At 41.9% G+C, this 27,275-nt stretch overlaps 1 protein-coding gene across 1 annotated transcript in view; it reads right to left on the bottom strand.

Moving 5' to 3' along the window:
• Positions 1 to 234: 234 nt before the first annotated feature.
• FAM120A (family with sequence similarity 120 member A) overlaps positions 235 to 27,275 on the bottom strand; it is a 118,553-nt gene continuing 91,512 nt past the window's right edge. Inside the window, exons 12-18 of the mRNA XM_077822984.1 lie at positions 26,521 to 26,635; positions 18,648 to 18,857; positions 17,400 to 17,583; positions 15,560 to 15,697; positions 13,586 to 13,727; positions 5,947 to 6,043; positions 235 to 2,135 (exon numbers count right to left, since the gene is read on the bottom strand). Of these exons, the coding sequence (XP_077679110.1) occupies positions 1,824 to 2,135; positions 5,947 to 6,043; positions 13,586 to 13,727; positions 15,560 to 15,697; positions 17,400 to 17,583; positions 18,648 to 18,857; positions 26,521 to 26,635 (1,198 nt within the window). The 3' untranslated portion in view covers positions 235 to 1,823. The remainder of the gene's footprint in view (positions 2,136 to 5,946; positions 6,044 to 13,585; positions 13,728 to 15,559; positions 15,698 to 17,399; positions 17,584 to 18,647; positions 18,858 to 26,520; positions 26,636 to 27,275) is intronic.

The raw sequence follows: 27,275 nt of genomic DNA, 5'->3' as shown, positions 1-27,275 counted from the left end.
TACTAACCAAGTCATGAAACCTGCGTTATTCAACAAAATGAATAGGACTGAGCATTGTTCTCATCAAGGGCAACATCCCCCTACATAAGGATGATGACAAAGTGCTTTGCTTCCGTTCTCTACATGCCAGTAGGAGATCATGTCATTTACTAACAACCAGCTTATTTGTGCACAGGAAAACTTATTCACAGTATGTTTAATTAAAGGTCTACATGACAATAAAAAAGGCATACATTATTTTATACTAAAAGAATAAAGATTTTTATTAAGCATTGTAAGTTGCATTCAATAGCCTTCAAATACACCACACCACAATCCATCTACAACCAATCAAACCCAACAGTAGTTCATTCTTGCACAATCCATGAGTTGGGGCAGAACTCCCTTCAACTTACATTAAGATACCTACTTAGCTCTTGCGGGCAGGGAATGGGGAATTACACCTCATTTCTGATCACTAATGTGTGATGAAGAGCATCAGGAGAATTATATGAAAACGAATATAAAGAAATGATTCTGATTTTGAAGTACATTAAGTTTGGAAACACTAACAAAAACATCAAAATGATACAGGTATATTTGCTTATACTAAATTCTTGATGGGAAAGTTCTCAAGAACAAGCCATTTGTTTCCTGCTACAGAAGGGGGTATTTTTTGAAGATCAAAGCTTTTTTTGTTTTTTTTGTTTTTCACAGAATTTCATATTTGCTAATATGAAGGCATAAAACAGCAACAGAGAACAATAATGCATACAGCAATGAGTACACCAGGGTAACGTTGATATTCAAAAAACGGCTAGATAATTTTTTTTTTAAAGTTTTAGAATAAATGCAACAGAGGTCAATAATCACAAAATTTTAAGGTTAGAGCAAGATCAGTCAATGACTAAACATAGTTAACATCTTTTATAGGACTATTACTGATTATTAGCTTTTTGTTTTGCAAATGGGCACAGTACTTGTAAGAATGGAAGAAAGAGGACAATAACATGCATAATATTAACTACACACTTTAAAAATCATGAACCATGCAGAAGTTTAGCTCAAATAGTAGTACTAATGGTCTACGTCTGATTCAAAACCACATAGTTCATTGATCACGGATGCATGGTATTAGTCACAAAAAGTTTCAGAACACATTGTGTTTATTTTGAAAGGTCATTTGTATCTTCTATGATTTCAAGTTTATCTCCATTTAACTTTCTTGTAAAGTATGTATGATGTATATTTAAAATCAGCAGAACTGCAATATTACTCTATAATTTTTAGTTTCGATAGTTTGCACATTTTAAACACAAAAGAACCACATCAACAGTGATGAAATTTGAGAAAGAAAAACTGTGGTTGTGCCTTTTTTCCCCCAAAATCATGAAATCAAAGCCTTAAAGAAAGCTTTATTGTGACACAGTAATGCAAAATCAAATATAATGGCATACATATGGTGCCAAGTACTAAAAATTATATTTTAAGCTATATATACTTAAAGACTGCCAAAATTTGTTTTCCTTATATTTCAAGAAACAAAACTACAAGCTTTTGTCATAACCAGTTTAAACTTTATGTATACTTCATTTTAAGTGCGGGAGTCAAATGCTCTTCATTCTCTTTCTTTTTTGTTTTATTGTAGCATTTTGACTACAACTGGTTAAAACTAAAAATGTGTTGTTTAAATCTCTGACATCAAAGAGGGATCCGAATTTCCAAAGTCCTCATTTTTCTCTTACGGAAAGGAAAAAATGTACGTAACTGTAGGCTCTCTTTCTTTCCAGATATTCCTAATCCTGACCCTTCCCAACATCCTTCACCCTCTATAAAAAATAAGTTTACTCTTCTTTTTTTAAGACAGCAGCCTCAAGAGTATCATCTTTATGGCAAACACTGTCTGCATTTAGTGCATTTAAGTGAGGATTTGTATTGCACATTTTAGAGTCATTACTCAAGGCACTTTCAGACTGGTTGGAACCCCGGACGTCTCCTGTATTCCCATTCATCTGGGAAGCTGGCTTCTCCTCATTCACTACTCCATTTTCAGCCAGGGATCCATCTGAAGACACAATTGAGGATTTAGATTCCTCTGATTTTGACTTAAGTTCTTTGGCCACTTCTTCTGCTGAAGCAGCATAAGGAGGTTTGCCCTATTTTAAAAAAAGAGAAGACATTATTAAAGAAGCTACCATTGTATATTTGTAACTGATTATCTTGACACCACTTCCGATAGCGTGCTGCAGAACACAGACAGAAGTATTACATGTTAACTTGGAATATTCCAAACATGATCTACTGTTGTAACAAGGGTTTGCATACCATACTAAATTCCCAGATTAGCACGGATTTAAAGACTGAACATATCAATCTACAGACATGGAAAATTTACCTCACTGTGGAAGGGGTGCACAAGGTCAAACAACGCATCTAATGCCAATTTCATCTTTGGGGAACAATAGACAATATATCTGGGCTTCCCCTGGCTTATGCAGTCAAGAAACCAACTTTTTTTTTTTTTCCCTCAGTTAACCAGTTACAGAATTAGCTTTTTATGACCAAGAGCCAAAAATGGCAGAGCTGGCTACCATAATTATGATTACCATAATTCAAAGAATTTCAGTCCTTAAAGGAAAATTAATGTGAACACCTTTTAGCTCAGCCCAGTTTTCTGACATGCCCGTGGGAAGTTGCACTTTGCACCAGGTGCAATAATTACACTGTTTAGACTGTACAATTAAGTAAACAAGAGTCAGGAAATGCCAAAATTAAGATTCAGCACATGATGTTAACTCTGTGTCCTCATTTGCACGCAGTGTAGTCTAATGATATGATTACATACTGTTTCTCAGATACAATATAAAACATTTTTAACAAAGGTACAAGTAGTGTCATGTAATACCATGTACTGTGCATATGTATGAGAGAGCCCATGAAAGTGACTTATATTCAAAATGCACAATAAATACTCAGAAAACATACCACAGATGAAATAAAGCCATAAAGCTAATATTGAAAATGTAGACTTACAGGGCTTGAGAATTAAAACTACATTTAACTTTTCATCAGTTGCAATAATAAATCATACAATTCCAAAACACACAACAATCAACATCGTTGTTTCTTTTTAATTTAGATTGCTAAGTGACAACTTATCACATTGTTACAAACACAAAACACTTAAGGCTTGTATACATGTACATGCTCCAGCTTGTGGCAAGATGGAGCATAAATCTACCCTTAGTAGTTTTAGTAGCTTGCCAGGCACTAAATGTCCATGTGGACCCTGCTAAAGCACACTAGCTGTTCTCCCCAGTGTCCTCAGATAAAGGAGTAGATTAAAGCAAAAAAGCAAAGAAATGAATACATTAAGGACATGGTGTAAATCTTACAATTTCACAACAACAATCTTAACTGTAACCATGGGAAATATTAGTTAAGGTATTTCTGAATTGCTGGGTTTTTTTGTTTTGGTAAAATATTCAAATTGCTGTCCCTCTGTATTAGTGTTGCATAGGTGGCTTGCTAGGAAAGTGTATAATATCAATATGAAGCATTTGAGGCTGATCAATATTGTGGCACCAGTGCTCACATATTCTTTTTAGGTGTCCTATTCAGGTTGTTTTTTGCTGTGTTAATATTTTGAAACTACTAAGAAAGCACAGCATATATTCTGAGTCAGAGTTAAGGGTGTTATCCTGTGACAAAATATATATTTCTTTATACGTCGTAAGAACATATTAATTATAGACCAGCCACTTGTCCCCTCCACTCCTGCTGAGTAGCACCTTACTTTACAAGTCGTCTCAATGAAGTCATTGAAACTCTTTGAGGGTTAAGATGCTACTTATTCTGGGTACTTGCTCTGCTTTGTGCTGTCTGTTTGCTCTAACCTTCCCCCTCCTCTCTTAGGGCTTGTCTACACTACCTGAAGCATCAGCAGGCAGCGATCGATCCAGCAGGGGTCGATTTATCATGTCTAGTACAGACGCGATAATCGACCGCTGAGCGCTCTCCCACCGACTCAGTTCTCCACCAGAATGAGACACACAAGCGGAGTTGACGGGAGTGCGTCAGCTGTCAACTTACTGCAGTGAAGACACCATGGAAAGTAGATCTAAGTACGTCGACTTCAGCTATGCTATTCATGTAGCGGAAGTTGTGTATCTTAGATCGACCCCAAGCGGTAGTGTACACAAGCCCGCAGTCTTCACATCTCAGCTTCACTGCACACCTGCCCCCTTACCCTCTGCTCCCCTGCCCTGTTCCTATCCCCTTTTTTCTTTTTCTTTTCATTTAGCTGAACCCCTCCTAACTATACCTACCCCTCAAAAAATAACTGGAACTAACATGACATTTGCAGCCATCACATTGTTCATTCTGCTTGCGTGTGCTACCTCTTTCCCCATCCTGTGTCCGACTTGTCTACTTAGACTGTAAAGTCTTAGGGGTAGGGACCACCTACTACAGTATTTGTGTGGTGCCTAGTACAATGCGGCTCCATTCTTGGTTGGCCCTTACACACTACCATAATAAACATAATTAATGACAAGGAAGAGTATCAAAATCTGGCCGTATATCTGCAGTGGAAGATTTACAATATTCATTTCCTTACAATATCCATTTCCTTGCTTTTAAGTGCTGTCTGATACCCAAAGACTGAAATACCATGGAGACTGGTCTACCCTCTCAATCTCAAAGGTACTCCCTGTGAAAGAGACTTATGACTCTAGCAAACTTGTACTGCTGTGCACATACTATATTGGTTCTATGGGTAAACAGAGGCCCCCTGTTTCCAGGCCTGTGAATTCAATACAGAATTCCAGCAGAATACTTTACACTGGGGTGCTGGTAATGAGAATTAAAGCTTTAAAAATACAGAAATTAACACCAGATACACATACACACTGAAATTTAGATCCATTTCCACAGACGTTGACAAGGAAGATAGGATGCAATAACTACAAAGAAGTAAATAGAACAAGCTTGAATCTTTACATCCAGAAAACACTGAGTTTTACTTGAAATTAAGAGTTCCCTCATCTCTCACAAGAGAGCACTCCTCTCGCTGTTAGCACCCCACCCCGCCAACTCCTATCTGCTCCTATCCATGTGACACAATGCAGAGCCACATGATACATTTATCATGTACTTTTATCCACATCGTCTACTAGCTGCCCACTAATCCATCTCCCCTGGGACTCATTTAACTTGCAAAAGTGCTGAGCAGCTGGAATAAAAGACTGAACAAAACTGGGGGAAATGTGAAGCTGAAACAAATTGGCATTATATGTGTAATGCCCATATGCTTCAGTTACACGGTTTCAAAGAACCATGGAAAAGGTAGAAGCTATGATTTATGGACTCTTTGTACCATTACCAAAAGATGGGACTGTGTAACCACATGGCACAGAGGTTGTTCCATAATTTCCTATTAATATTTACAGTGATTACTCTAGAGGTAGAATCCTAGCACTACCTGTTGGTTTGGTTTTTTTTTTTGTTTTTTGTTTTTTTTAAAGGAATTGAGGGGCCAGAATGAAAGTGAACAAAAACTGGGGGAGTTGGCCGTGGGGAATATAAAATACCAATTTGTTTCAACTTCATATTTCTCCTTAGTGTTTGCTCACTGATTTCAGTTAAGGTCCCACATCCCTCCCCTACAGCTGATCAGGATTGTCCATATGGGACCCATATTCTTCATTGCAGGGTGCATTTTTCTCCTCTAATCAGATAACTAAAGCTTGCTTCTGAATGAGATGGAACAACACTGGGAGAACTGTCATCACTGTCCATATGGTTTATTGTTTCAGTGACCAGTATATACCATGGTAGCTACAAGAAGCACTCTATCCTGCCCTTCTCCCAAGAGCTGTCAGCAGCAAGTCCTGCTGGCCTAGGGAGCCTGTGACCACACTAGCCTGTAAACCAGAGTTATGGAAGTAAATCACACCACTTTATTACCTGAATTGCTCCCTGGTTTTTATAACCTCTCCCATAGTACCTTCCACCTCTTCCAAATGTTCTTATCACTGGAGTGGAAATAACTCCTCTAGGACGCCTATGTGTATTAAAGAAAAACAAACAACAAATGCATTTAAATTTTGTTTAAAAATACCTTAAACTAAATAGAATAAAGGGTTTTTTTGCTAATGCCATCTAATTATTATAGAAAAGTTTCACTCCCTCCCCATCCCAAGAAACAACCTGATTAATCATTCAGTGTTTTAAGATTTTTACTACTTGTGAGAGTGCAAAGTCTATGATTTGTGTTTCTAAAATCTTGTTTTCCTAGCAATAAAATGGCTATTTCACAATTTCACTTCAGAACAAGCAATGGAGAAGTACTTTCAAACTCTATGGAAATGCTTTAAATTCTTATCTAGTTATCCTTAAAATTCCTTTAAAATACGTATCAAATTTTCCATCAGTGGCTAGCATACATACTAAAAGCCTGGCAAAAGACAGCCATTCTGGACTATTTATTTATATTCATAAGACCATTCTTTCCACTGAATAATACTTCCCACCCACAATGTGCAAATATGATTCAACAATGCAAAGCTACTGCAATATTAAAGCTGGTCAGTGATTTAAGTGCTTATGAAATGGAAGGAGTGGCTTGAACCATGCCTAGTCCAGGCAGACACCGTACAAGCTTATCAACACAGTTCTGCTACACTCTCTTAATTATGACTTATCGTTTTGGAACACTCTTGAGCAGAGCTCCAGTCACACCAAATCATATAGCAGGGTTTCAAGTTATCTAAATGAGGATTAGATGAGAGCCCACAGATTTTAATTTGCCCTTCATTACAAATTTTGAACCCAGGTTCCAGGGGTGGAAGACCCACCTACAACCCACATTTATGCTTTACAGTAAGCAATTACATAAAAAAACCTTAATGTACTCTACCGCGATGTCAGGACTTTCATTTTCAGTATTGGAATCTAACAGCAACAGGACTGCTCCTGACTTTACTCCAAGTACATATATCAAAACCAATGGGCCAGAGCCTTAGGCCTGGCCCAGAACAGGAATGAGAAATAGGATAGCCAAGTCAGGTCCACAGGAGCAACTTAGAATCAAAGAATTATAGGGTTAGAAGGGACCACAAGGGTCATCTTGCCAAGATGCAGCATCTGCTGGGTCTAACTCATCTGAGACAGATGGCTTTCTAAGCCTCCTTTAGAAAACCTCCAGCGAAGGAGCTTCCACAATGTCCCTAGTAGGTTAGAGCAGTCTCAGGGCTGTTCTATGCTGTGCTGGCTGCACCAGCCCCCACTGAGCCATTCCAGCAGCTAGTGATTTCTGCAGCTCGGCATCCATGCCTCCTTTCCCGCATAGCTGGCTCTACACAACCTGAGGATTCCCCTATGCCAGGAGGGTCTCAAAGTAGCTGATTTTGCTAGCTTTAAGGCTGCTTTGTGCTGCCAGAGTGGGACAAAGCAGTCAAAGGAGGAGCCAAGTTCCGATCCAATGTTTCCACTTATTCCACTCCTACAATTTGTTGTCATCTTTGCTGTGTTATGTTTAATTTAGATTGAATCACCTCAAGTGCCAACCCCAGTCTCTGTATGCACATCCACAATGCAATAAGAAGTAATAAATAATGAAATTAGAAGGAAACCGAAAGAGGAAATGAATACTTTACACATCTGACCACTCTTATTTTAATCTGGTATGCATTTTTAAACCAATTTACAAAGAAAACAAGACAGACCCATCCCATTTACTAATTATATTTAGGATGAAGTGACTGTGACCTCTAGATAGTTCAAAAATAGGTTTTTGCAATTCAGATTTCACATCTCACTGGATACTGATGGATCAAAGTTAATGAAAGTGAGTTGGTCACACTTAACGGTATGGAGAAGACTGAAAATCAGGAGATTGCGTAGATAAGCCATTTGAGAATTAAGTTGCAAGGAGTCAAGAGAGAACAATGAAGGTAAGCCTGGACTTGAACTGCCCTCTGTTAAGAGGGAGGAGATGAGAAAGTGAGGTGAATTAAGTGACAAAGCATGGACAATGTTGTCCCTGTCCCCTGTTTTCAGTGCAGAGTAACTTTTCCTCTTTGGTACCAAATCAAATCCACAGATGAAGTCCTCAATCATTCACACACCTGTTTTGAGAGGACTCTGACACCAGGGTGTATTTCCTGTCAGCCTTTATGTGGACTGCCACTTTCCGGTGAATGACAGTTTTCCCCCCCTCTGAATGATCCATTTTTAGTAGCTCTACATACAGAGAGGTGAGCTTCCATTATGATTTGGCTGGAAAAGAGCGCGTCTGACATTGCAAAGAATTTTGGTTTTTGGAGGTGGTAACAAGTCTCCCAAAATAAACTGCCTACCCAAACATATCATCTTTAGTTCATCCTCTCTCTGGCAAGCTATTACCAGAGAGTGTCTTTACATTTCTTTTCCATCTAGGTACTGCTGGAAATGATTACATCCTTGCAGCAATTTGACTGCTCCCCCCGACACAGTGAGATCCCTATTAAGGATGTCAGTTCAGCATCCTGATTATAGGTGTCTGGGTGCTAGTGATTGTGCATTTGCTTTGCTTCGTCTAGTACCCAGAATATGGAAGGGCTCCTCTCCAATGCAAACGAGTGAAGTGAATTACTTAGACGAGCAGACGCACAGTGGGTATGTGAGGGTGCCTTCAAAGAACTAATGGTAATGCCCTAGCCACTACATATCATAATTATATGCACAGATATTCTGATCTTGGACCCCACCCCCTTGACTGTGGCAATATACATCACCAGAACTCTTCCACAAGCAGTGTTGTCACCAAAAGTACTATATTTAGCTTACACCAGGGTATTGAACTCATTCTATGGATAGGGCCAGATTCCCCTTTTAATTAATGCCCATTATTGCCTGCACTAGCCAAGAAACGGGGAAACACCCAGGGAACCATTTACAATGGACAAGAGAAGCCTGGAATATAAGATGAGGGAAAAAGTAAATTGTACATGGACAGTGCATGATCAGAGGATGGTGTACAAGGATTGGTTCCTACAACATAACCAAGCCAATCCCAAAACATGTGATACAGTGTATAGTAAATGCAACATAATGTATAAATGTATACAAAGAAAGAGGTTTTCTGTGTAACTTTGGATATGTAGTATGCCCTATACCTACTCCTTATGCCTGAGTCTGATCAACTCAGTATTGCTTTGCTGCATGAAAAATAAAAATACCTAAGTGATAAAATCTGGAGTCAAATGGCGTTCTTGGGAAGCCAAGTGGAAAGAAGTCTCAGGGGAAATCTCAACATATAAAGTTGGATGACACTTGTCTGGAATAGGTAAAACTAACCTCAGCGACAAGACTGAAATAAACCCAAAATCCATACTTCTGGAGTAGATTAAGTAGATATCCCTAACTGTAAGGGTCACTATCTAACCGTAAGGAAAATGGCATTAAAAGGGTTTAAATATTAATTATGAAATTAAGTCAATGTGTTCTAAAAAAGTGTGTAGTATGTAAAAGAATACATGCTATACCAAGTAAAAGCAGCCTTATGTGATACGGAGCAAGAAAACCTGCTCTCTTATCACCACAAAAAAGTGATATACTTAGTGCAGAAAAGGTAACACCAGAGGGTGCAGGCTAAAAAAATTAACAAGGGTCCAATAACAAAGATAAATGTAAAAGCATTGCAACCCACGCAATGTTTTTCCTACTCAAATACTGCTTCAAGGCAATACAAGGTCTGAAAAGTCCCAAATGTGTAGGGCTCTTTGCACCTGGGGGACACTTACATGGGTAGGTGTAAGATCTTACAGACAAAGTTGCCAGCATCTGGGTTCACTCTGGGGGAATAGTATCCAAATTGCACAGTACGACTGAAATACTGAGACTCTGATAAAGTAAAAACTGCCTATGCTGGTAATAACAAGTATTGTGTAACAGCTGAAATGGATTACTTCTGGTAGGACCCAGGGAATGTTATTTAAATTGGACTATGTTCTGTTTCACATCTAAACTTCCTGTGGTAATAAATGAAAAAAATATATATTTTGTACCAGTTTTTTATAATGTAATTAAAATAAAAGCAAAGTTAAAATTACAAAAGAATGTTTTAAAGGCAGAGCAAGCTTATAATGTAAAATTACACCCTGATAGGCTATACTATAAAAGGGAAGCTTGCACTCACTCCCTGGTTCATACTTTAGTTTAATGATAGTCCAAATAATTACAACTACTCTGGTCTTAATATGTTGCTGAGTAATAAACTTACAAAAAAGCACAAAAAACAGGAATATAATGCAAATAAAACAAAGAAGAAAAGGAAAAGAAGTGGAATATACGCCTAGCCTGACATGAGTAACTGGACATAGATGAGGCCTTATTTCTTGGGAGACAGTATTAGGGAGGTAAATGGCTCAGCAGGCTGGAAACAGAATGTCTGTGCTAACTATACTCCTGGGGGAATTCTGCGCCACTGTGCACGCACAGCATTTATGTCCCCTGCAGATTTTTTTGCTTCCCTACGGAAAAATGACTTTCTGACAGGGAAGCAAAGGGAAGCCACAAGAGCAGTCATGTAACCCTCCCCAGCAGTATATTTTGGGTGCCTGGGGCAGATGGCGGAGAGGTAAATCACTGTGGGGCAGGACCGGGGAAGACCCGGCTAGTGGCTCCTACCCTGCGCCAGGCTCAGCTGCTAGTCTCGGCTAGGCTGGGGAGGACGGGACTTCCTCTTCTCCTGTATGGCATCCTGGGCCAGGTCAGACTCACCCCCAGATTTCTCCCCTAGCTGCAGGAATCTCTGCGAACTCCTTCCCCCCCAAATACCCTTCCTGCACCCCTCACTCCTCAGCTGCAGGGGGAGGGATCTCGGTACTGGGAGCTGCTCCCCCATCTGCCCAACCCCTGGGCATCCAGACCCCCTCATATCCAGACCCTCCCGCCAAGCCTCACCTCCTCCCCCAATGAGCCCCACTCCCTATGCGCCTGGACCATTCCGACGAGCCACATGCACCCGGATCTGACCCCCACTGAGCTCCATTCCCCCAGCATCTGGACCCCCCACACCCAGACCTCCCTGCCAAGCTCTTTCCCCCCCACACCCAGGTCGTAACCCCCGTGCTGAGCCCCAACCAACTTGACTTGGACCTCCATTACTGTTGCACCCAGAACTCCCCAATAAGCCCCTGTGCATCCAGATCCCCACTGAGACGCCTGCACCCAGACTGCCCCACACAGAACACTCTCAACCCACACCTGAATCCCCCCGCACTAAGTCCCTCCACACTCGGATCCTGACTTGCTGAGCCTGCCTGCCTGCACCTGGCACGGAGGGGCTGGGCCCTGGGTGTTTCTGGGGCAGGTCCGGTCCTTGCGCAGTGTAAGGGTTGGGTGCAGCCTCACTGCTGAATCCGTGTCCCAGGGTGAGAGAGCTGCACAGGGATCTCCCACTTCTGTGCAGCCAGTGGCCTGTGCTCCCCAATGCCATGCTGGAGCCTCCACATTTATTTGACAAATAAAATTTGCAGAATTTTAAAATATTGTCTGCAGAATTTTAAATTTTTTGGCACGACATTTTTTAATTTTTGGCACAGAATGTATAGGAGTATAACTAAGACAGGTAAATGGGTCAATAAACTAAGAGACAGAAAGCCTCCACTAGCCAACAAAGGGGGAACACCCAGGGAACCATTTACGATGGACAAGATAGGCCTGGAATGTAAGATAAGGTAAGAAGTAAGTAGTGTGTGGACAGAGCATGGTGTACAGGGATTAATTCCTACAAAGTAACCCAGCCAATCTCAAAACATGATGCAGTGTATAGTAAATGTAATGTGTAAATGTATATAAAGGAAGAGGTTTTCTGTGCAACTTCGGATGTGTGGTACGCTCTACGCTTGAGTCTGGTCAACTCAGCATCACTTTGCTGCATGCCACATAAAAATACCTGAAGTGTCAATACCCAGCGTTGAACTGAGTTCTTGGGAAGCCATGTGGAAAGAGGTGTCGGAGGGAGTCTCAATTACTGTGAGATAAATTTATATCTACATACTGTCCTCATTTTAAAGCTCAACTCCCACTGAAGCCCATGGGATTGTTTGTACAAAGAAGCAGCGTAGAACACATCTTTATGTATATCTAAATCTGCTCCCTTTAGTACCACTATTATTTCTGCCCTTTATTTTTCTTCCTTCCTTCCCCAACCTCTTTTCTGTTTGCCTCCCTCTTGCCTGTCACTGTTTCTCTTCAGGTCTTCCCCTCTGCATTTCCCTCCCTGCATCAACTTCCAGTTCTTTCTTTATCTATTCAAGGGCTTCACTTCCACCCACTTCCCTATTCTGGCCAATAAAATGATCAGCAATGAAATAGTCAATGATGACATTAAAAAGTTAGCATTGAGATTTATAGCTTATATCTCAACTAGATTAATGCGGAGAGGGGAAATCATGCCTCCCAGACTCATTGTTTCTGGCTACCTGCAGACCCAGGAAGACATGGCAGTATTTTCATTCACTTCACATTTGGGGGGCTACCTTCAAAACCTATGAGGCTATGAACTTTTCTTTAAAAATGAAAGCTTAGATTTTGCATGATCTAATAACGTCATGCAGGCCACAAACACATCAAGTGAGGCCAGATGTGTCCTACGTGCTAGGTGTTTGATATTGTTTTGTAAACGGTGGAGAAGAGTGAGGATGAGGTTACTATATAAGAAATATATTAATACACCTATTTTACTCTGCTCCTTTGAAGCTACACCTGATTGCAAGTAATTATAGACACAAAATATATTAATTTCCTGTTAACTTTTGGGGTTTAAAGTGTTTGTGTAGTGCCTAGCACAATGGAGCTGAATCCCAATTAAGTTTGCTAAATGCTACTATAACACAAACAATGATCATAAATCTCTGGGAACAAATATCAGCCTTTTTTTTTTTTCTCAAATCAAGCCATATCAAGCCTATTTTGCAAAGGTCCTGGTTTTCAGAACTGCAGCATATCCATAGCATCAGGTGAAATCAATAGGAACTGAGGGTGCTTAATGTTCTCTTAACCTAGTTTTTTGTGTGTAATAATCATGTATTTTCCCCCATCACCGTAGTGTCTGGGCATCATTAAGCCTTTTAAACTCCACATTGAGGTGTTTCCCCCTCCTCCTCTAGTACTACATAATAAAATTACTCATCAGTTTATCAGCCCAGTAAGTAAATATTTTACTATTATAAAAAAAGATAGAATGCGGGAATGGATTTGGTTGGCTCAAATAAGTTCCTCATGTTCTTGTAACTGAAATGCTATTGAGTCATATCCTGGTACAGTACCCGTGAAATGTATGTAATTAGATTCAGAATGAGAAATTTTTGTGCACAGAAATGTTTTAATTTAGCCGAACTACTGAGAAAGAACATGTTAAAATTAACATACAAGTGCTCTTGAACTCCTGAGTAATGGCATTACTGTTACCTAGTCCACTCCACACACAAGTCCGAAAGAAATGTAATCATAATACTTTATGCAAGGTCTGCTGTCACCTCATTTCCCCATCCTGGATTCTCTAGTGCATTGAATCACTGAATTATGTTAAGAACAGTTTCTGCAGTATTGCACTTACCCTCTTGCTGGTCCTCCAACAGAAACCACCTGTAGAGGAAATGGCCCTCTACCGCCACGTCCACGTCTGCTTCCAGCCCAATGGCCGACGACAGTGCCAGCTATTTCAAGTTTCCCTCCCTGAGAAGGAATAGGTTGGACTCCTGCACATAAACGCAAAACCAAAAATTGTTCTTTACAGTCATAAAATCGAAGTTATTAGTGAATGGAAAAATACGCTCCGTCAATCTTCATTACACAAAGAACTTCCTTTTCTGATACGTGAAACTAATTTTCATGATGATGTGAACGTTTAAAGAAATTAGAGCTAAAATTGGAATCTAGAAGTCCTTTATTAAAATAAACGAATTATGAATTAAAAAATAAATACTCTTATGTGACTTCTTCAGTTTCAGTAATTTAAAACAATGTTTAGATAGATACTGAGAGTCTGAAGAGAAATTTTGAAAAATATGTAAGGATTTTTTTTAAACAAGGTGGTAACATGAGTAACAGAGAAGGAATTATTTTTAGAGTCTCTTGTCCTAGATTTACTACTGTACTTTCATCAGCATGATACACAAGAAAGGGCATTAAAAAATTACTAACGTTGGACTATGTTATAGAAATAGCATTTGAGTTGACTTAATTGTAAACACTACTTTTACCCTCCTTTTACAGAAGCAAAAACCTTAGTATCCAAACAACAGAGAATATCAGTGTCACTGACATTCAAAATTTGCATTTTTATACCTAATGGCCTTAAAAATTAATGCTAGATCAGGGCATAACATATTTCCAGAAATCAAGGTAAGCACACTAGAGCTAGATGTTACTGGTAAGACCATCAGCAATGAAAGGGTTAAAAATGATGGCACTTATGCAGATGATCTTTGTTTTTAAAAGGTTAATACGCTTAAAAACGACAGCCCTGGTTAATGCAGATGGTTCATACTTCTCTGTACAATTCTCTCAGCTTTAATTGTGTACTGTGTACACTGGCAAGGTTGTTTTTGCCATAGAGTGTTAGAAATATTTGCTTGTTTTTTTTAAATAGAAGCGTAGATGCTAGAGCAGTGGTTCCCGAACTTGTTTCGCCGCTTGTGCAGGGAAAGCCCCTAGCAGGCCGCGCCGGTTTGTTTACCTGCCGCGTCCACAGGTTTGGCCGATCCCGGCTCCCAGTGGCTGCAGTTCAATGCTCCAGGCCAATAGGAGCTGCTGGAAGTGGCGACCAGTACGTCCCTCAGCCCGCGCCGCTTCCAGCGGCTCCCATTGGCCTGGAGCAGCGAACCGCGGCCACTGGGAAACGCGATCAGCCGAACCTGTGGATGTGGCAGGTAAACAAACCGACGCAGTCAGCCAGAGGCTTTCCCTGCACAAGCGGAGGAACAAGTTTGGGAACCACAGTGCTAGAGAATACAGCTAGGTATATAGGAAACCTGTAGCCCAAGTAACTGGAATTCATGGATTTCTACTGTCACCTTTTACAGAAGAGAAAAACAATGGACAAAGAAATCTAACACTTTTATTAACTTAGGCCAGAAATCCAGACTTTGACATGAGGCACCAATGAAGGATGGATTAACAGTAACACAAATACAAGAACTTCTACTGTGTCACTTTTTCAAGATGCCTTTTTGCTCTCTAATTTTAGAAAATCTTTAACGTATCCAAGCAAAGCTGAGTTTGTTATAACATATCCTAACATTATGAAGCACAAAAGACAGAATTTCTACTTAAATGTTAAAGCATTTTTATATTTGAACAAGAATGTAACAGGCAGACTGGCACAGAGACCAGGTTGCCACAGGGACTTAGGGAAAAGATTGCAGTAGAGTACAGCCGTCAATGAGTGAGTTCACAGCAACCTAGAAAAGTGACAGCTGGAGACAGTTAGGGAGACAGGAAAATTGCAGCCAGTGGAAAGCCCGAGACCAGACTCTGAAGTGAAAAGCTGTTGCCAGAAGCTCTAAGAAAAGGGGTTTGGTATAATTACCGCCCTGAAACTTGCTAGTCCTGTTGTTGTCATTGCCAGAGAAGGCTCCGGAGTGTCCTGCTGCTGCTGCCACCCGGAAGGCCCGGTAAGCGCCTGTTGCTACTGTTTCCCCATAAGGGCCTCCAAAGCCACAGACTCCTGTTAGACCCAGGGTAAAGAAAGACAGGGGAAAAGCTGTGAGGGGGCCGGGTATATGGGAATTCCCTGAAAGATAAGCTGCTGCCATGTTCCTTTTAGAGCCACAGTGACTACTGCCATTCAACACATAAGGCAGGAGAAAGGCTGCTGGTTTAGCAGCCAGAGGGATTAGAGCCACATGGGAGCCCCACTGCGCAGCCAGATCAGAGGCTGATGAAACGCAGGAGCAACTCACCATCAGTTAGAGCAGAGGTGGGCAAACTGTGGCCCGCGGGCCACATCCTGCCCGGCCTTTGAGCTTCCGGCCGGGGAGGCTAGCCCCCGGCCCCTTCCCTGCTGTCCCTCCTCCCCCACAACCTCAGCTTGCCGTGCTGCCAGCGCTCTGGGTGGGGGCTGCGAGCTCCTGCCAGGCAGCGCAGCGGCGTGGCTGGCTCCAGCCGGGTGGTGCGGCTGCCAGACATGCTGATCTGAGAGGCACGGTAAGGGGGCAGGGAGGTTGGATAAGGGGCGGGGGTCCCTGGGTGCAGTCAGGGGACAGTTGGGTGGGGCGGAGGTTTGGGGGAGGGATGGATAGGTGTGGGAGTCCCGGGGGGCCTGTCAGAGGACAGAGGTGTGGCTAGGGGTCGGGGCAGTCAGGGGACAGGGAGGGTTGGATAGGGGGTGGGGTCCGGGGGGGCAGTTAGGGGCAGGGGGGGTTGGATGGGTCAGCAGTTCTGAGGGGGGCAGTCAGGGGGCGAGAACTGAGAGGGGGCGGATAGGGGACAGGCTGTTTGGGGAGGCACAGCCTTCCCTACCCGGCCCTCCATTCAGTTTTGGAACCCCAATATGGCTCTCAGGCCAAAAAGTTCACCCACCCCTGAGTTAGAGGGTCCTATCCAGAGTAACTTCAACCTTGGCCTATGTGTCTCCTAGCTACTAAGTATAACCCTTTATTTGGGTAGGAAATATACTTGTGAATCTGGAGGTCTGAACCTCCAGTGCATAAGTTAACATGCTTACAAGTTTTGAGGCAGCAAGCCTTCATGATAACACTTGCCACACCAAAAAAAAAAAAAACAAAAAAAAAACAACCTATTAAACTTCCTGACTATTAAATATAAATTTGTATGTAGCCCTTTGTGTGTGGGGCTGCTGCTATGAGGAAGGGAAACAAATCGAGAATGGCGTGATCATTCAGTCATCTCCTGTGCTTACTCTAGGACATGCCTCTGTTTAAATGAAAGTACCAAAAATTAAATTTAAAAAGTGGGTGGAGGCGTGGTCTTCAGCCCTAACAGCTACCTTGTTCCCTTCATAAATTAAGCCATTCATTCATACTCTACACTTACAAATGTGAACATTTTAAAGTAAGGCAGTTTTATCATTTGTACTTTTCCTATCCTCTTATGCTGATTTATTCCTCTTTTTCCCTCCACATACAAACAATAGCCTCTAAGGCATTTTGCACTGGCACAGCTACTTACAATTTTGAAGGAAACAAGTGGTATTACTACAGGCTCCTCAGTTACTAGGGCACAGCCAATAAAAATTATGTTTCCAGCAACAGACATGCTGGACCATAATCTGACCATTTATTTTACTGCACTACTGCTATGAAGTTGGGCTGATGATCAGAACACAATCTTGGAATGTGAATGACATGGCAGTATTTATTTCATACCAGTTTGAATCCATGTACATGTACTGTCAACTACTCACTTACCAGAAAAGCCTCTCCCCCTGCCCTGAGGTGGTGGGACTGGCCCAAAGTGCCGAGGATACATAGAAGCTGGATAGAAAGGCATGGCAGGTGGAGGTGGGAAAGGGAGTGGATGATTCTGCCTGGAGAAATTTAATCCTTCTAGGATGCTCTGACGCATCTTTTCAACCTTGGCAGCCTGCTCAGCCTGCAAGTAAACAAAAGTGCACAAAATAAATGTTAAAATCTTGTATTTGTGCTATGCAAATTGTGCTTATCAACCTGACTATAGGAATACTAAATTTAGACTGGTGTTGGGACACACCCATATTTCTTAATAAAGCTAGCTTTTAATGGATAAATCACAATTTGCTACAGTGGGTAACAATCTACTATCACATTTCACTGATTCACAAGAAATCCCCATATTCAAGTTAATACAGTAGTCTAGAATCAATTTTCCAAGTGTCAGAAACAAATACAGCCAAATGGTAGTCTTACCAACTCTTCCCTCTCAGGATCGCCCAGGAAGTCAAAAAAGGGGATGAGCATTTATTATACTATGCACTCTACTGCAATATTTCCTCTTCCTAGAAAAGGAAATACTGAAGTAAAATTAACAACCATGAGCAGTCACTTGGTGATATTTTGTAATACTCATATATTGTTTATTTTTTAAACTTCTGTTTTCTGTAAGAAATTAAGGGTTTTTGAAAGTAGGTGTTGTAAACCCAACTTCACTCTTTTCAATTCTGTGTCAAATAAATCAGGTACTGGATTCTGTTTGTTTGCAAAAGCAGTGTTAGCATAGCCCTTTTTGACAGCATTGCCATCTTGATGCAAAACAAGATGCTACCGCTGAGAAGAAACAGAGATAGCTGCCAGCTCTGCTTGATTTGCTCATTACCTGGAGAATGTACAAGATTTCAATTTCTGGATATGTATCTTACATATGTATGCATAATAGTCTTTTGATAATTTGAATTCATGTATATCCTCAAAGTAACTAGTGAATCCTTGAGTTTGTTTACTGAGATTACAGGACAGAGGAAAAATGAAGTCATTCTACTTCCTTCAAAGTCTATTAAAATAAAAATGCCATTTGTCCCCAAGAGAAGCCCTAATAATTAAGGTCCATTTCCCATCCCCAAAGATATCTACATTCCAGATAGAAAGACCACTCTCTTAAAACAACAACTGCCAGATAAACTGCATTAGACACTAAAGAAAACTCAGAACACATGAAAAAACTGCATTTCAGAAACTACCTACCTGACCATCACAGAGGTCAATGAGAGGAACTTTCTCCCGGCTTGCTTTGATGAGCTTGGTCTGAAACAGTTTCCCATCAAAATACATCCATGGACAGCAGTGCTCCCATGGGATTGGCTGTCCACAAGCATCATTTGCAAAGAGTGCCATATCCACACCACTCATAAACAAAGCGGACAGCTGAATTCCTCGGGGATCCAGATTCTCAATCTTTAAGGAAAATGGAATTTCAGTTGAACATAGGGAAAGTACCAGATAGAATTCCAGGTTATTAATTTATGCCAATTATTTTCACGTCTACTTTGACAAGAGAATTGTTAAGAGCCTGATTTTCAATAAGTGGACTTATTTGTGAGCAACTTTGTACATAAAATCATCTGTGTGTGCAGGTACTGGAGTCTGCTACCTGTACATCCAAAATAACAATGCTCAAGGAGGCTGGGTTGTCACCCCTATAAAAATAAAGACACAAAGGCATACAAACACAAGCAAAGAAAGGAATTAAAATTATTAGATTTTTTTTGGTTATGGACCAGTGCCAAATCTCACTACAAAGTCAGGGAGCCAGTGAAAATTTAAAGGAAATCATATGAATCACCCTAGAAACTAACGTGTACTGCTGGGAATCTTTTACCTTTCTAACTATATATAGCAAGTGACTCCAGATCTAGGAGCTCATGAGCTACTAAACCTTAAATTCACATCATTCTGATTAACAGCTTGCTTTCCTATCACATGAACTTAAAATATGACATGATTTTTTGCAGTCATTGTGTTAAGCACTCCTAGAGAACTGCTTTAAAATCCACGCAAAACCATTTAGTTGTAAGCTTGGCATTCGGCTTCCAAATGGCATAAAGCAGTGGTTTTCAACCTTTTTTTTTGAGACCACCTACAAATTTTTGAATGCAAGTGTGGACCCCTTTGGAAATCCTAGACATAATCTGCAGACCCCAAGGGTCCGCGGAGCCCAGGTCAAAAATCACTGGCATAAAGCACAAAATCTTCAGCTCTAGTGATTACTGAGATATTTCTCACTAAAATCATGCTGGAAACAGCCAGGAAGAAAAACAAGAATAGCAAGAACAACAGTTTTCATGTCCAATGACCTGCCAGTTCCAAAGCTAGAAATACTTTGACAGACCGCTACAAATGTACCAGAACAAGTAAGGATTGCTTCCAGATCAGCACTCCAAAAGAAAACATGTGATCTCAAATAATGCAAGTTTATATTTAATATTTTAATATTTATTCATGAGTCATGACAAGTACATGAGCTACAGAAATGGCATTTAACAAAGAGAAGAATAAAAACTCATGTTTGTTGTAGTGTGATAGCTGTGTTGGTCCCAGGATATGAGATACACAAGGTAGGTGAAGGTTAACCAATAAAAGATATTACATCACCTACCTTATGTCTATAATAAAATTCATGCCAAAGTAAAACCCAAATCTTGGTGGGAGAGGGAAGGGGTCATGTGACTGAAATTAGAAGAAGGCAGCCTTAAATATGCTCTGTGCTGATTTAATGATTGGTAGCAATCATATAATTTTTTATTTTTTTTCACAGTAGGACAAAGACAGCACTGTTCACTTATGCTGTCAAGGAAGGATCTCCACTGTGAGATTTAAAGTAATGTTTCCATGCTACCGACAACTGAGAAGCTGCTCTCTGAATTCACCACATCCCTGGGAGAAAAGTTACATCTTCAAATAGCGTTGGGCTTGCTTAACTAGAAGTATTTAAAAGAGCTAGAAGTCAAGCGCAGGTTAAGAAATATCAGTGCTATTCTCCTATCTTCTCCCAAAATGAGAAGAAATTAACAATGATTTTTTAAATTTCCTATGGTGATTGTAATTATTTGGACAGTCACATAGGAGACCTCCCCTGACCCCACATACACACTAAAGAAACGTTTTTGTTTAAAGAACTGAATTTTGAAGTGAGCATATAGATCAGAATCCAGCTTCCATTTACCTACTCTTCGTGCTCTGGTGTTAAAAGAAGTTGACAGTTAAGTCGACAACAAAAGCAATGTACTGAACTCTACCATAATTTCCTGTTTAACAAAGTATGTCATTTGGTGACTGTGATTATCCATGTGTGATCAAGCCCCATACCACTTACATGTAGTGTAATTCTAAACCCATTTTGACAGAAGTTATGGTAGTTTGAATTAGATTACAGTGGTTTCTAATGAAACTCTGAAAATACTCATACTGCTATAAATTGCACCGGAGCTGAACTAGCCAATGGATTGAGGAAAGAGGAATAAAACCATCTGTGTCTCCCTCACCTCCCCAGATCCTGTGCTAAGAACATCTCAGCTGAACCCTTAGGTTTGGGGCTTAAGTGTATAAATCTTACAAGGCACACACTACAGTTTAGTGCTGCGTTAAGAGCACCCAAAACAACATGCATTATGCAGCCAATTACATAAATTTTTCAGACAGTCTTGGAACATGTTACAACAAACAAAGGTTAAGAGATTTTCCTGACATTCTCTGCTCTGATTAGGTTTGCATTTAATATTGTTTAAACTGTAGATAGCAAAAAAATATTTTGATGTTTTCGGTGTATCTTCTGTGGTTTACTGCTGGAAACTCTCAAGAGTGCTCAACTTTTAAGATTTCATTTTTTAATGTTTCGGTTCTGAAACATTGCATTTTTCCCCCTCTGTCCTACTTCCATTGCAAAAGAATTTCTATTAGCTCTAGGTTGCCATCTTAGAAAAATTGTGTCAGCATCTGTAGCATTTGGAAAAGCAGTCTTGTATCATTAGAAAAACAAATTTTATTAATGAAGAGTTGGAGCTATAATGGGTTTCTGACAGTGAAATAACAGACTGGTTGAGGGATAAGAGGAGATAATGGAAAGAAAATAAGGAGCATTTATTTTCAGCGTGTAAACAAGAGAACTCTTACTCCTGGGAGAATTCTGTGCCACTGCGCGTGCATGGAATTCATGTCCCCTGCAGATTTCTTTGCTTCCCTGCAGAAAAATGACTTTCTAACATGGATGCAAAGGGAAGCTGCAAAAGTAGCTATGCACCACTCCCTAGCTGTGCAGGTACATCATTTCAGACACCCGGAGCAACCAGCAGAGAGGTAAATCACTGCAGGGCTGGGGACACCCCAGCCAGTGGCTCCTACCCTGAGCTGGGATCAGCTGCTAGTCCTGGCTGGACTAGAAGCAGGAGAGGATGGGACTTCCTCTTCCCCTGCAAGGAGTGGCTGGCGCTGTGTCAGATCCACCCCCAGAAACCTCCCCCAGCTGCAGGAAGCTCAGCGTCCTCCCCGCTTCCTGCCCCCATCGCTCCTCAGCTGCAAGGGAAGGGGTCTCTGTACAGGGAGCTGCTCCCCCATCTGCCCAACCCCTGTGCATCCGGACCTCTGATACCCCGACGCCCCTGCCAAGCCTCACCCTGTACACCCAACCCCGCCCCATCCCTCCATACCCAAACCCCACCCCATGGAACTTCAACCCCTGCATCAGAAGCCCCCCTGCACCCAGACCCCTGCCTTTGGACCCCCACCCCTGCACCCAGGCCACCCCCCACTGAGCTCCCTGTACTCAAACCCCCACCCTGACAAGCCCCACTCCCTTGAGCCCCCCAGATCTAGACCCTCACGCCACTGACCCCCAACTAGCTGCACCCTGACCCCCACCAAGCCCCACTCCCTCCACCCAGACCCCTCTGCTGAGCCCCAACCATTCACCTGGAAGCCCCTACAGAATCCCATTGTCCCTGCACCTGGAACCCCCCCACACTCCAAATGAGACTTGGTGCATCCAGATCCCTCCACACTTACACCCCCCACTGAGAGTTGCCTGCACACAGATTGTCCCACACAGAATCCTCTTATCCCACACCTGGATCCCCCCACACCAAGCCCCTCCACACTTGGATCCTGCCTGGTTGAGCCTGCCTGCCCCTGGCACAGAGGGACAGGGCCCCAGGGTGCTTCTGAGGTAGGCCCAGGCCTTGTGCTATGTCAGGGTCGGGTGCAGCCTCACCACTGAATCCGTGCCTTGGGGCTGGGGAGGCTGCAGGGTGATTTCCCATTTTCGTGCAGCCAGTGGCTTGTGCCATGCTGGAGCCTCTGCATTTATTTATTGACAAATAAAGCTTGCAGAATTTTGCAAAATTTAAAAATATTGTGTGCAGAATTTTTAATTTTTTGGCACAGAATGCCCTCAGGAGTAAACTCTGTCTGTTCAGTTGACACGTGAAGTTGTCAATCCTTTCCTGGAAATATTTGCCTGGTCTCTGCCAATCATTTTTCTCATAGATGAAAAAATGTATTCTCTTCTGGAATTCTTTTGCTGGAACCTTTGTGTCCTTCACAGTGTGGTTTCCTCCTCTACCCACTGAAATTGGAGACAACAGCAAGACTGTTTACTTTGTTAACACACGCAAAACAAAATCTGCAGAGGACTTTATGTCTACATTGTTGGGTTATGAGAATGTGAGGAATGAAGACCAAGTTATTGCCTTGCAGATTTCCTCATATGCCACATCCCACCTTTTGGCCATGATGTTGCCTTTTGAGTTTTCATCAATACCTACAAGTAAGGTTGCCCAGTTAGCTTTGTGAGACCCCTGATCCATGCTACCACTGAGACTTTGTATAGCTTTCCCCCCGCAGCCTGCTGCAGGATAAAGTACTTGTGCTGACTTCTGTAGGCCTCAGACATGTGCAAATATATTTTGACCGTACTTCTAATCATGTAGGGTGTCTCGCTCAAGGGATGTTCTTGATTTGGACAAAAGCTATCTATGTGTTTTCCTGGAGAGATTTGCACTGCCTCTCTGATGTTGCAAAAGATAGTTATCCTTTGGTCTGACTACTGAGTCAGCACCATTAACCACCTTATCCTGAAGGAAGGTGACATACTATACTTGAATGGTTAAAGCATTTATTTAAAAACTTTCCTTAAAAAGACGACAACCACAACTGAATGTGAGAAAATACAGAGACACTGATCTCAGCAACAGTCCTGAATTAATCAGTTCAGGCTCCACATGGGTAACTGTGAATGATAGGAGGACTTAGTGATGCTGCTTTCAGGAATCTAGTATGTTGCTTTTTAGCAATCAGTGAAGAACTTCTGCAAATGATCCCATTTGCAATGGCTGAAACAGGATTCTTGAGAGCTTGTGCTTTGAGAGCGACCGATGAGCTGTCCTGTAAGAACCCAGCATGTGCTCATTTTGGCTGACTGCATTCTGTCCTAGGTCTCATTATCTCCTTTCTTCTGGTAATTAAAAGTTTACGAGAAAAATGACAATGAAGAATCTCTCTTCCTCATTTCCTTTTGGATATATATATATACTATATATATTTTTAGTCTGGGCTTTTCAGGCATCCTTGGGCTGCAAGGATCCTGGAAAGTGATTTATTCTCTCCATCTGCTGAATAACAATCCAAATAAGATTCTGATCTAGACTCAGGATTATTTTCTTCCACATTATCGTTTATGGGATTTATTAGCTCTTTTATGCTTAAAATGTGGGATTCACTGGGGTCAACTGATTTGGTTTTCTTGTATGCATCTCCTTAAGCAACTTCTTTTTACGGCTGGATGATAGCTAGAGGATCCTTCCTGAAACGAGTGGGAGAAATAGGAGATGTCATCTTTAAGATGACATCTGACTTGCTTAAAGGATCGGACAGAGAGAATACACAGCTGGGGGCTACCAGTAAACACAGGCAGGTAAGGCTCTAGCAAGATATAGCCTGCTTGACACCACAGGAAAACATACAGACAATGCATGATCTCTGCAGCACTCCCACTGGCTGGATCCTGGTGGCAGGAGGAAACATGATGCATCTACCTTTCTGAGCCTAGATAGTTGAAATCTAGGTGAGCTGCATCTGCTCCAGCTACTAGGGAGAGCAATGCCACGGGCTGCTGCTTCTCCCTGCTCTCTGCAGTGTCTTCTTCTAACTGTGGATCTCAGCTTGGGAAAAAATAGATGTTTTTGCTGTCTGCCCATTCAGTTCAGTACAGCACATGCTCACACACTGGCTTGGAGCAATCATCTTCAAGTAGGAAGACACAGTCCTCTCTGGCTTGGTTGGGCTCTACTTCTTATACGGGGACTCTGGAAGACTACATACAACTATTACTTTAGTGTGAGGCCGCAGAAGTGGAACCCTTCCTGTTCCTTCTCCCCATCGGCCATCTTCTAACAACATAAAGAAGACTGAGTGAGTTGCTTCAGGTCACCAACTCCCTGCCCCATGCTAAAGTTTTCTTTCGTTTTCATTAAGCAGAGTGCTGGATGGGCTCAGGATCCAGCTGTCTGTTATGAATACAGGACTAAACCCTGCCATTTTCTCCATTCTGGGGCACAGAATGCTGGAGAGGGGTTCTAGGAGGGTGCCACTGTGAAGACAGACGGACTTACAAAGGTCCCTCCCACGCCTTAACTCCCTCCCCACACCCACACCTGCACCCCAACTCCCCGCCCCAGGTCGGAACGCCCTCCTTCACCCAAACTCCCTCCCGGAGCCCGCACCCCAAACCTCCTCCCGCACTCCAACCCCCTGCCCCAGCCCTGAGCCTGCTCCCGCACTCCAAATCCCTTGACCCCATCCTGGATCCCTCTTCTGCATCCCAAACCCCCCAGCCCCACCCCAGAGCCTGCACCCCCAGCTGGAGCCCTCAACCCCTCCCACACCCCAACCCCCGGCCCCAGTCTGGAGCCCTCTCCCGCACCCTGAACCCCTCATTTCTGGCCGCACCCTGGAGCCTAGAGGAAGCCATGAGCCTCCGTGCCCCCTGCGGGGCTGGAGCTGCGAGTGCCGGCTCGCCTTGCTGCGGGGTAAAGCCCCAAGTCTCCACACTCCCCCACAGGGCTGTGTGTGGCCTGCGACTGACTGATTTTTCTGTGGGTCAGTGGCCCCTGACAGAAAAAAGGCTTCCCACCCCTGGGATAGTTAGCTATGTTTACTTCATAATATATAATTGTATCTAGAAAGATAAGCATCTTTGCTAAAGTCTTTTAAAAGTATGCAAGTTAATATTTATGGAACACAATCAATGCTGGAAGACTGCTTCCCCCACCTCTTTATTTATGCTTTTAAGTCTACATAAACTTCTTTGTGTTTCTCCACTCAAAATAAATGCTACAAGGATCTTTTGGCCCTAAACAAAGAAATCCATTTATTTAAATCAACAAGATGATGATTCAAGAGCAACCTCACCAGAAGGAAAATAGGTCTGTTCAGAAATAGATTTCTGGTTTAAGCTTTCAAAGGGCTATCATAAAATAGTAAGAATAAAATCTCACCAAAAAAAAACCCTCTAAAATTTTATTTTCATAACATAAACAATACACTATAACTGAGTGAGTACCAGTCTTTGCTGCACTTAAAAAGTTTGCATTTCAAAGACTAAGTGACCTATATACATTGAATGGACATCCCAGATTTTTAAAGATATTTAGGCATTACGGTGCTCAGTGTTGCAACATCTGTTTTAGGAGCCTAAAATCCCACTGACTTTCAGGTGCCTAAATCCTTTTTGAAAATGAGAAATAGGCTCCTAAATCGGTTAGACATTGTCACTTCCCAGTGCCTTTTTCTTCTTCATCTTTCTATCAAGATATTTACTACTTCTAAGAACTGAATAAGTGATGGAAAGAATACTTTAAAGAGCCGTACAATATTCAGAACACAGTAGATGAAATGATCCTGGAGAAGCTTCCCAGCACAAACAAGGCACAGTGGATACCTAAATCACTTTTTAAAAAGTGGGCCTTAATGCTTAATGTCTTTAGAGACAAACATCACTTGCTCAACGTTAATATTATGGATCAGTTGGGTAGATTTCTCTAATGAAGGAAGTTGGATTAAGAATTACCTTAAGTTCCTGTAGCTGGTCAGGTTCATAGAGTTTTGGAGACAACGCTTGAGAAAGGAACGCATCAAGTTCCTGGCGACGAAGTATACGGATCCCTGGCCACTGCACCATATACCTACAGCAAAGGCAAACAAAGAACAGTTAATAACCTTTCTGTAACTGCTGTTCTTCACAATATGTTGCATATGTCCATTCCATGTAGGTGTCTGTGGACTCCAATGCACAGTTGGAGAGTTTTTATCCTTTTATCCTGAGTGCCCTCTGCTGTCTTGTGCACATTACACAGGCATAAAGGACTGAGCCACCCCAAGATCCCCTCAACTCCTTCCTACCGGAATGACTCTGATAGAAATGGGAATGAACAAGTGCAAGGCATCTTAAAGAACTACTGAAAGATTAGTAATCTTTTTTCCTTCTTTGAGGGATTGCACATGTCCACTCCACTGTAGGTGGGATCAGAATCCATTTGAACAAAAAGACTGGTGGAGCACTTATCCAAATTTAGCTTTGCCTCTAGATTGCTAAGATTGCATAGTGAGAGGCAAACATATGACACTCTGACCAGGTTGCTGCCTTGCAAATGTCCAATATTGGCACATGAGCCAGAAGAAATGCCTCAAAGGCCACTTGGGATCTAGTTGAATGACCCAATACTCTATCCAGCAGCTCTGCATTAACCCATTGCTAACATAAGCGAATACAACTGGATATCCATGCCTAAATCCTCTGTGTAGAAACTCTGTCTGCAAATGCAA

Source organism: Eretmochelys imbricata, chromosome 7 (genome assembly GCF_965152235.1).
Source record: "Eretmochelys imbricata isolate rEreImb1 chromosome 7, rEreImb1.hap1, whole genome shotgun sequence".
Taxonomy (NCBI): Eukaryota; Metazoa; Chordata; order Testudines; family Cheloniidae; genus Eretmochelys; species Eretmochelys imbricata.
The sequence above is the reverse complement of the archived record's forward strand: the minus strand, read 5'-3'. Positions and strand labels throughout refer to the sequence as shown.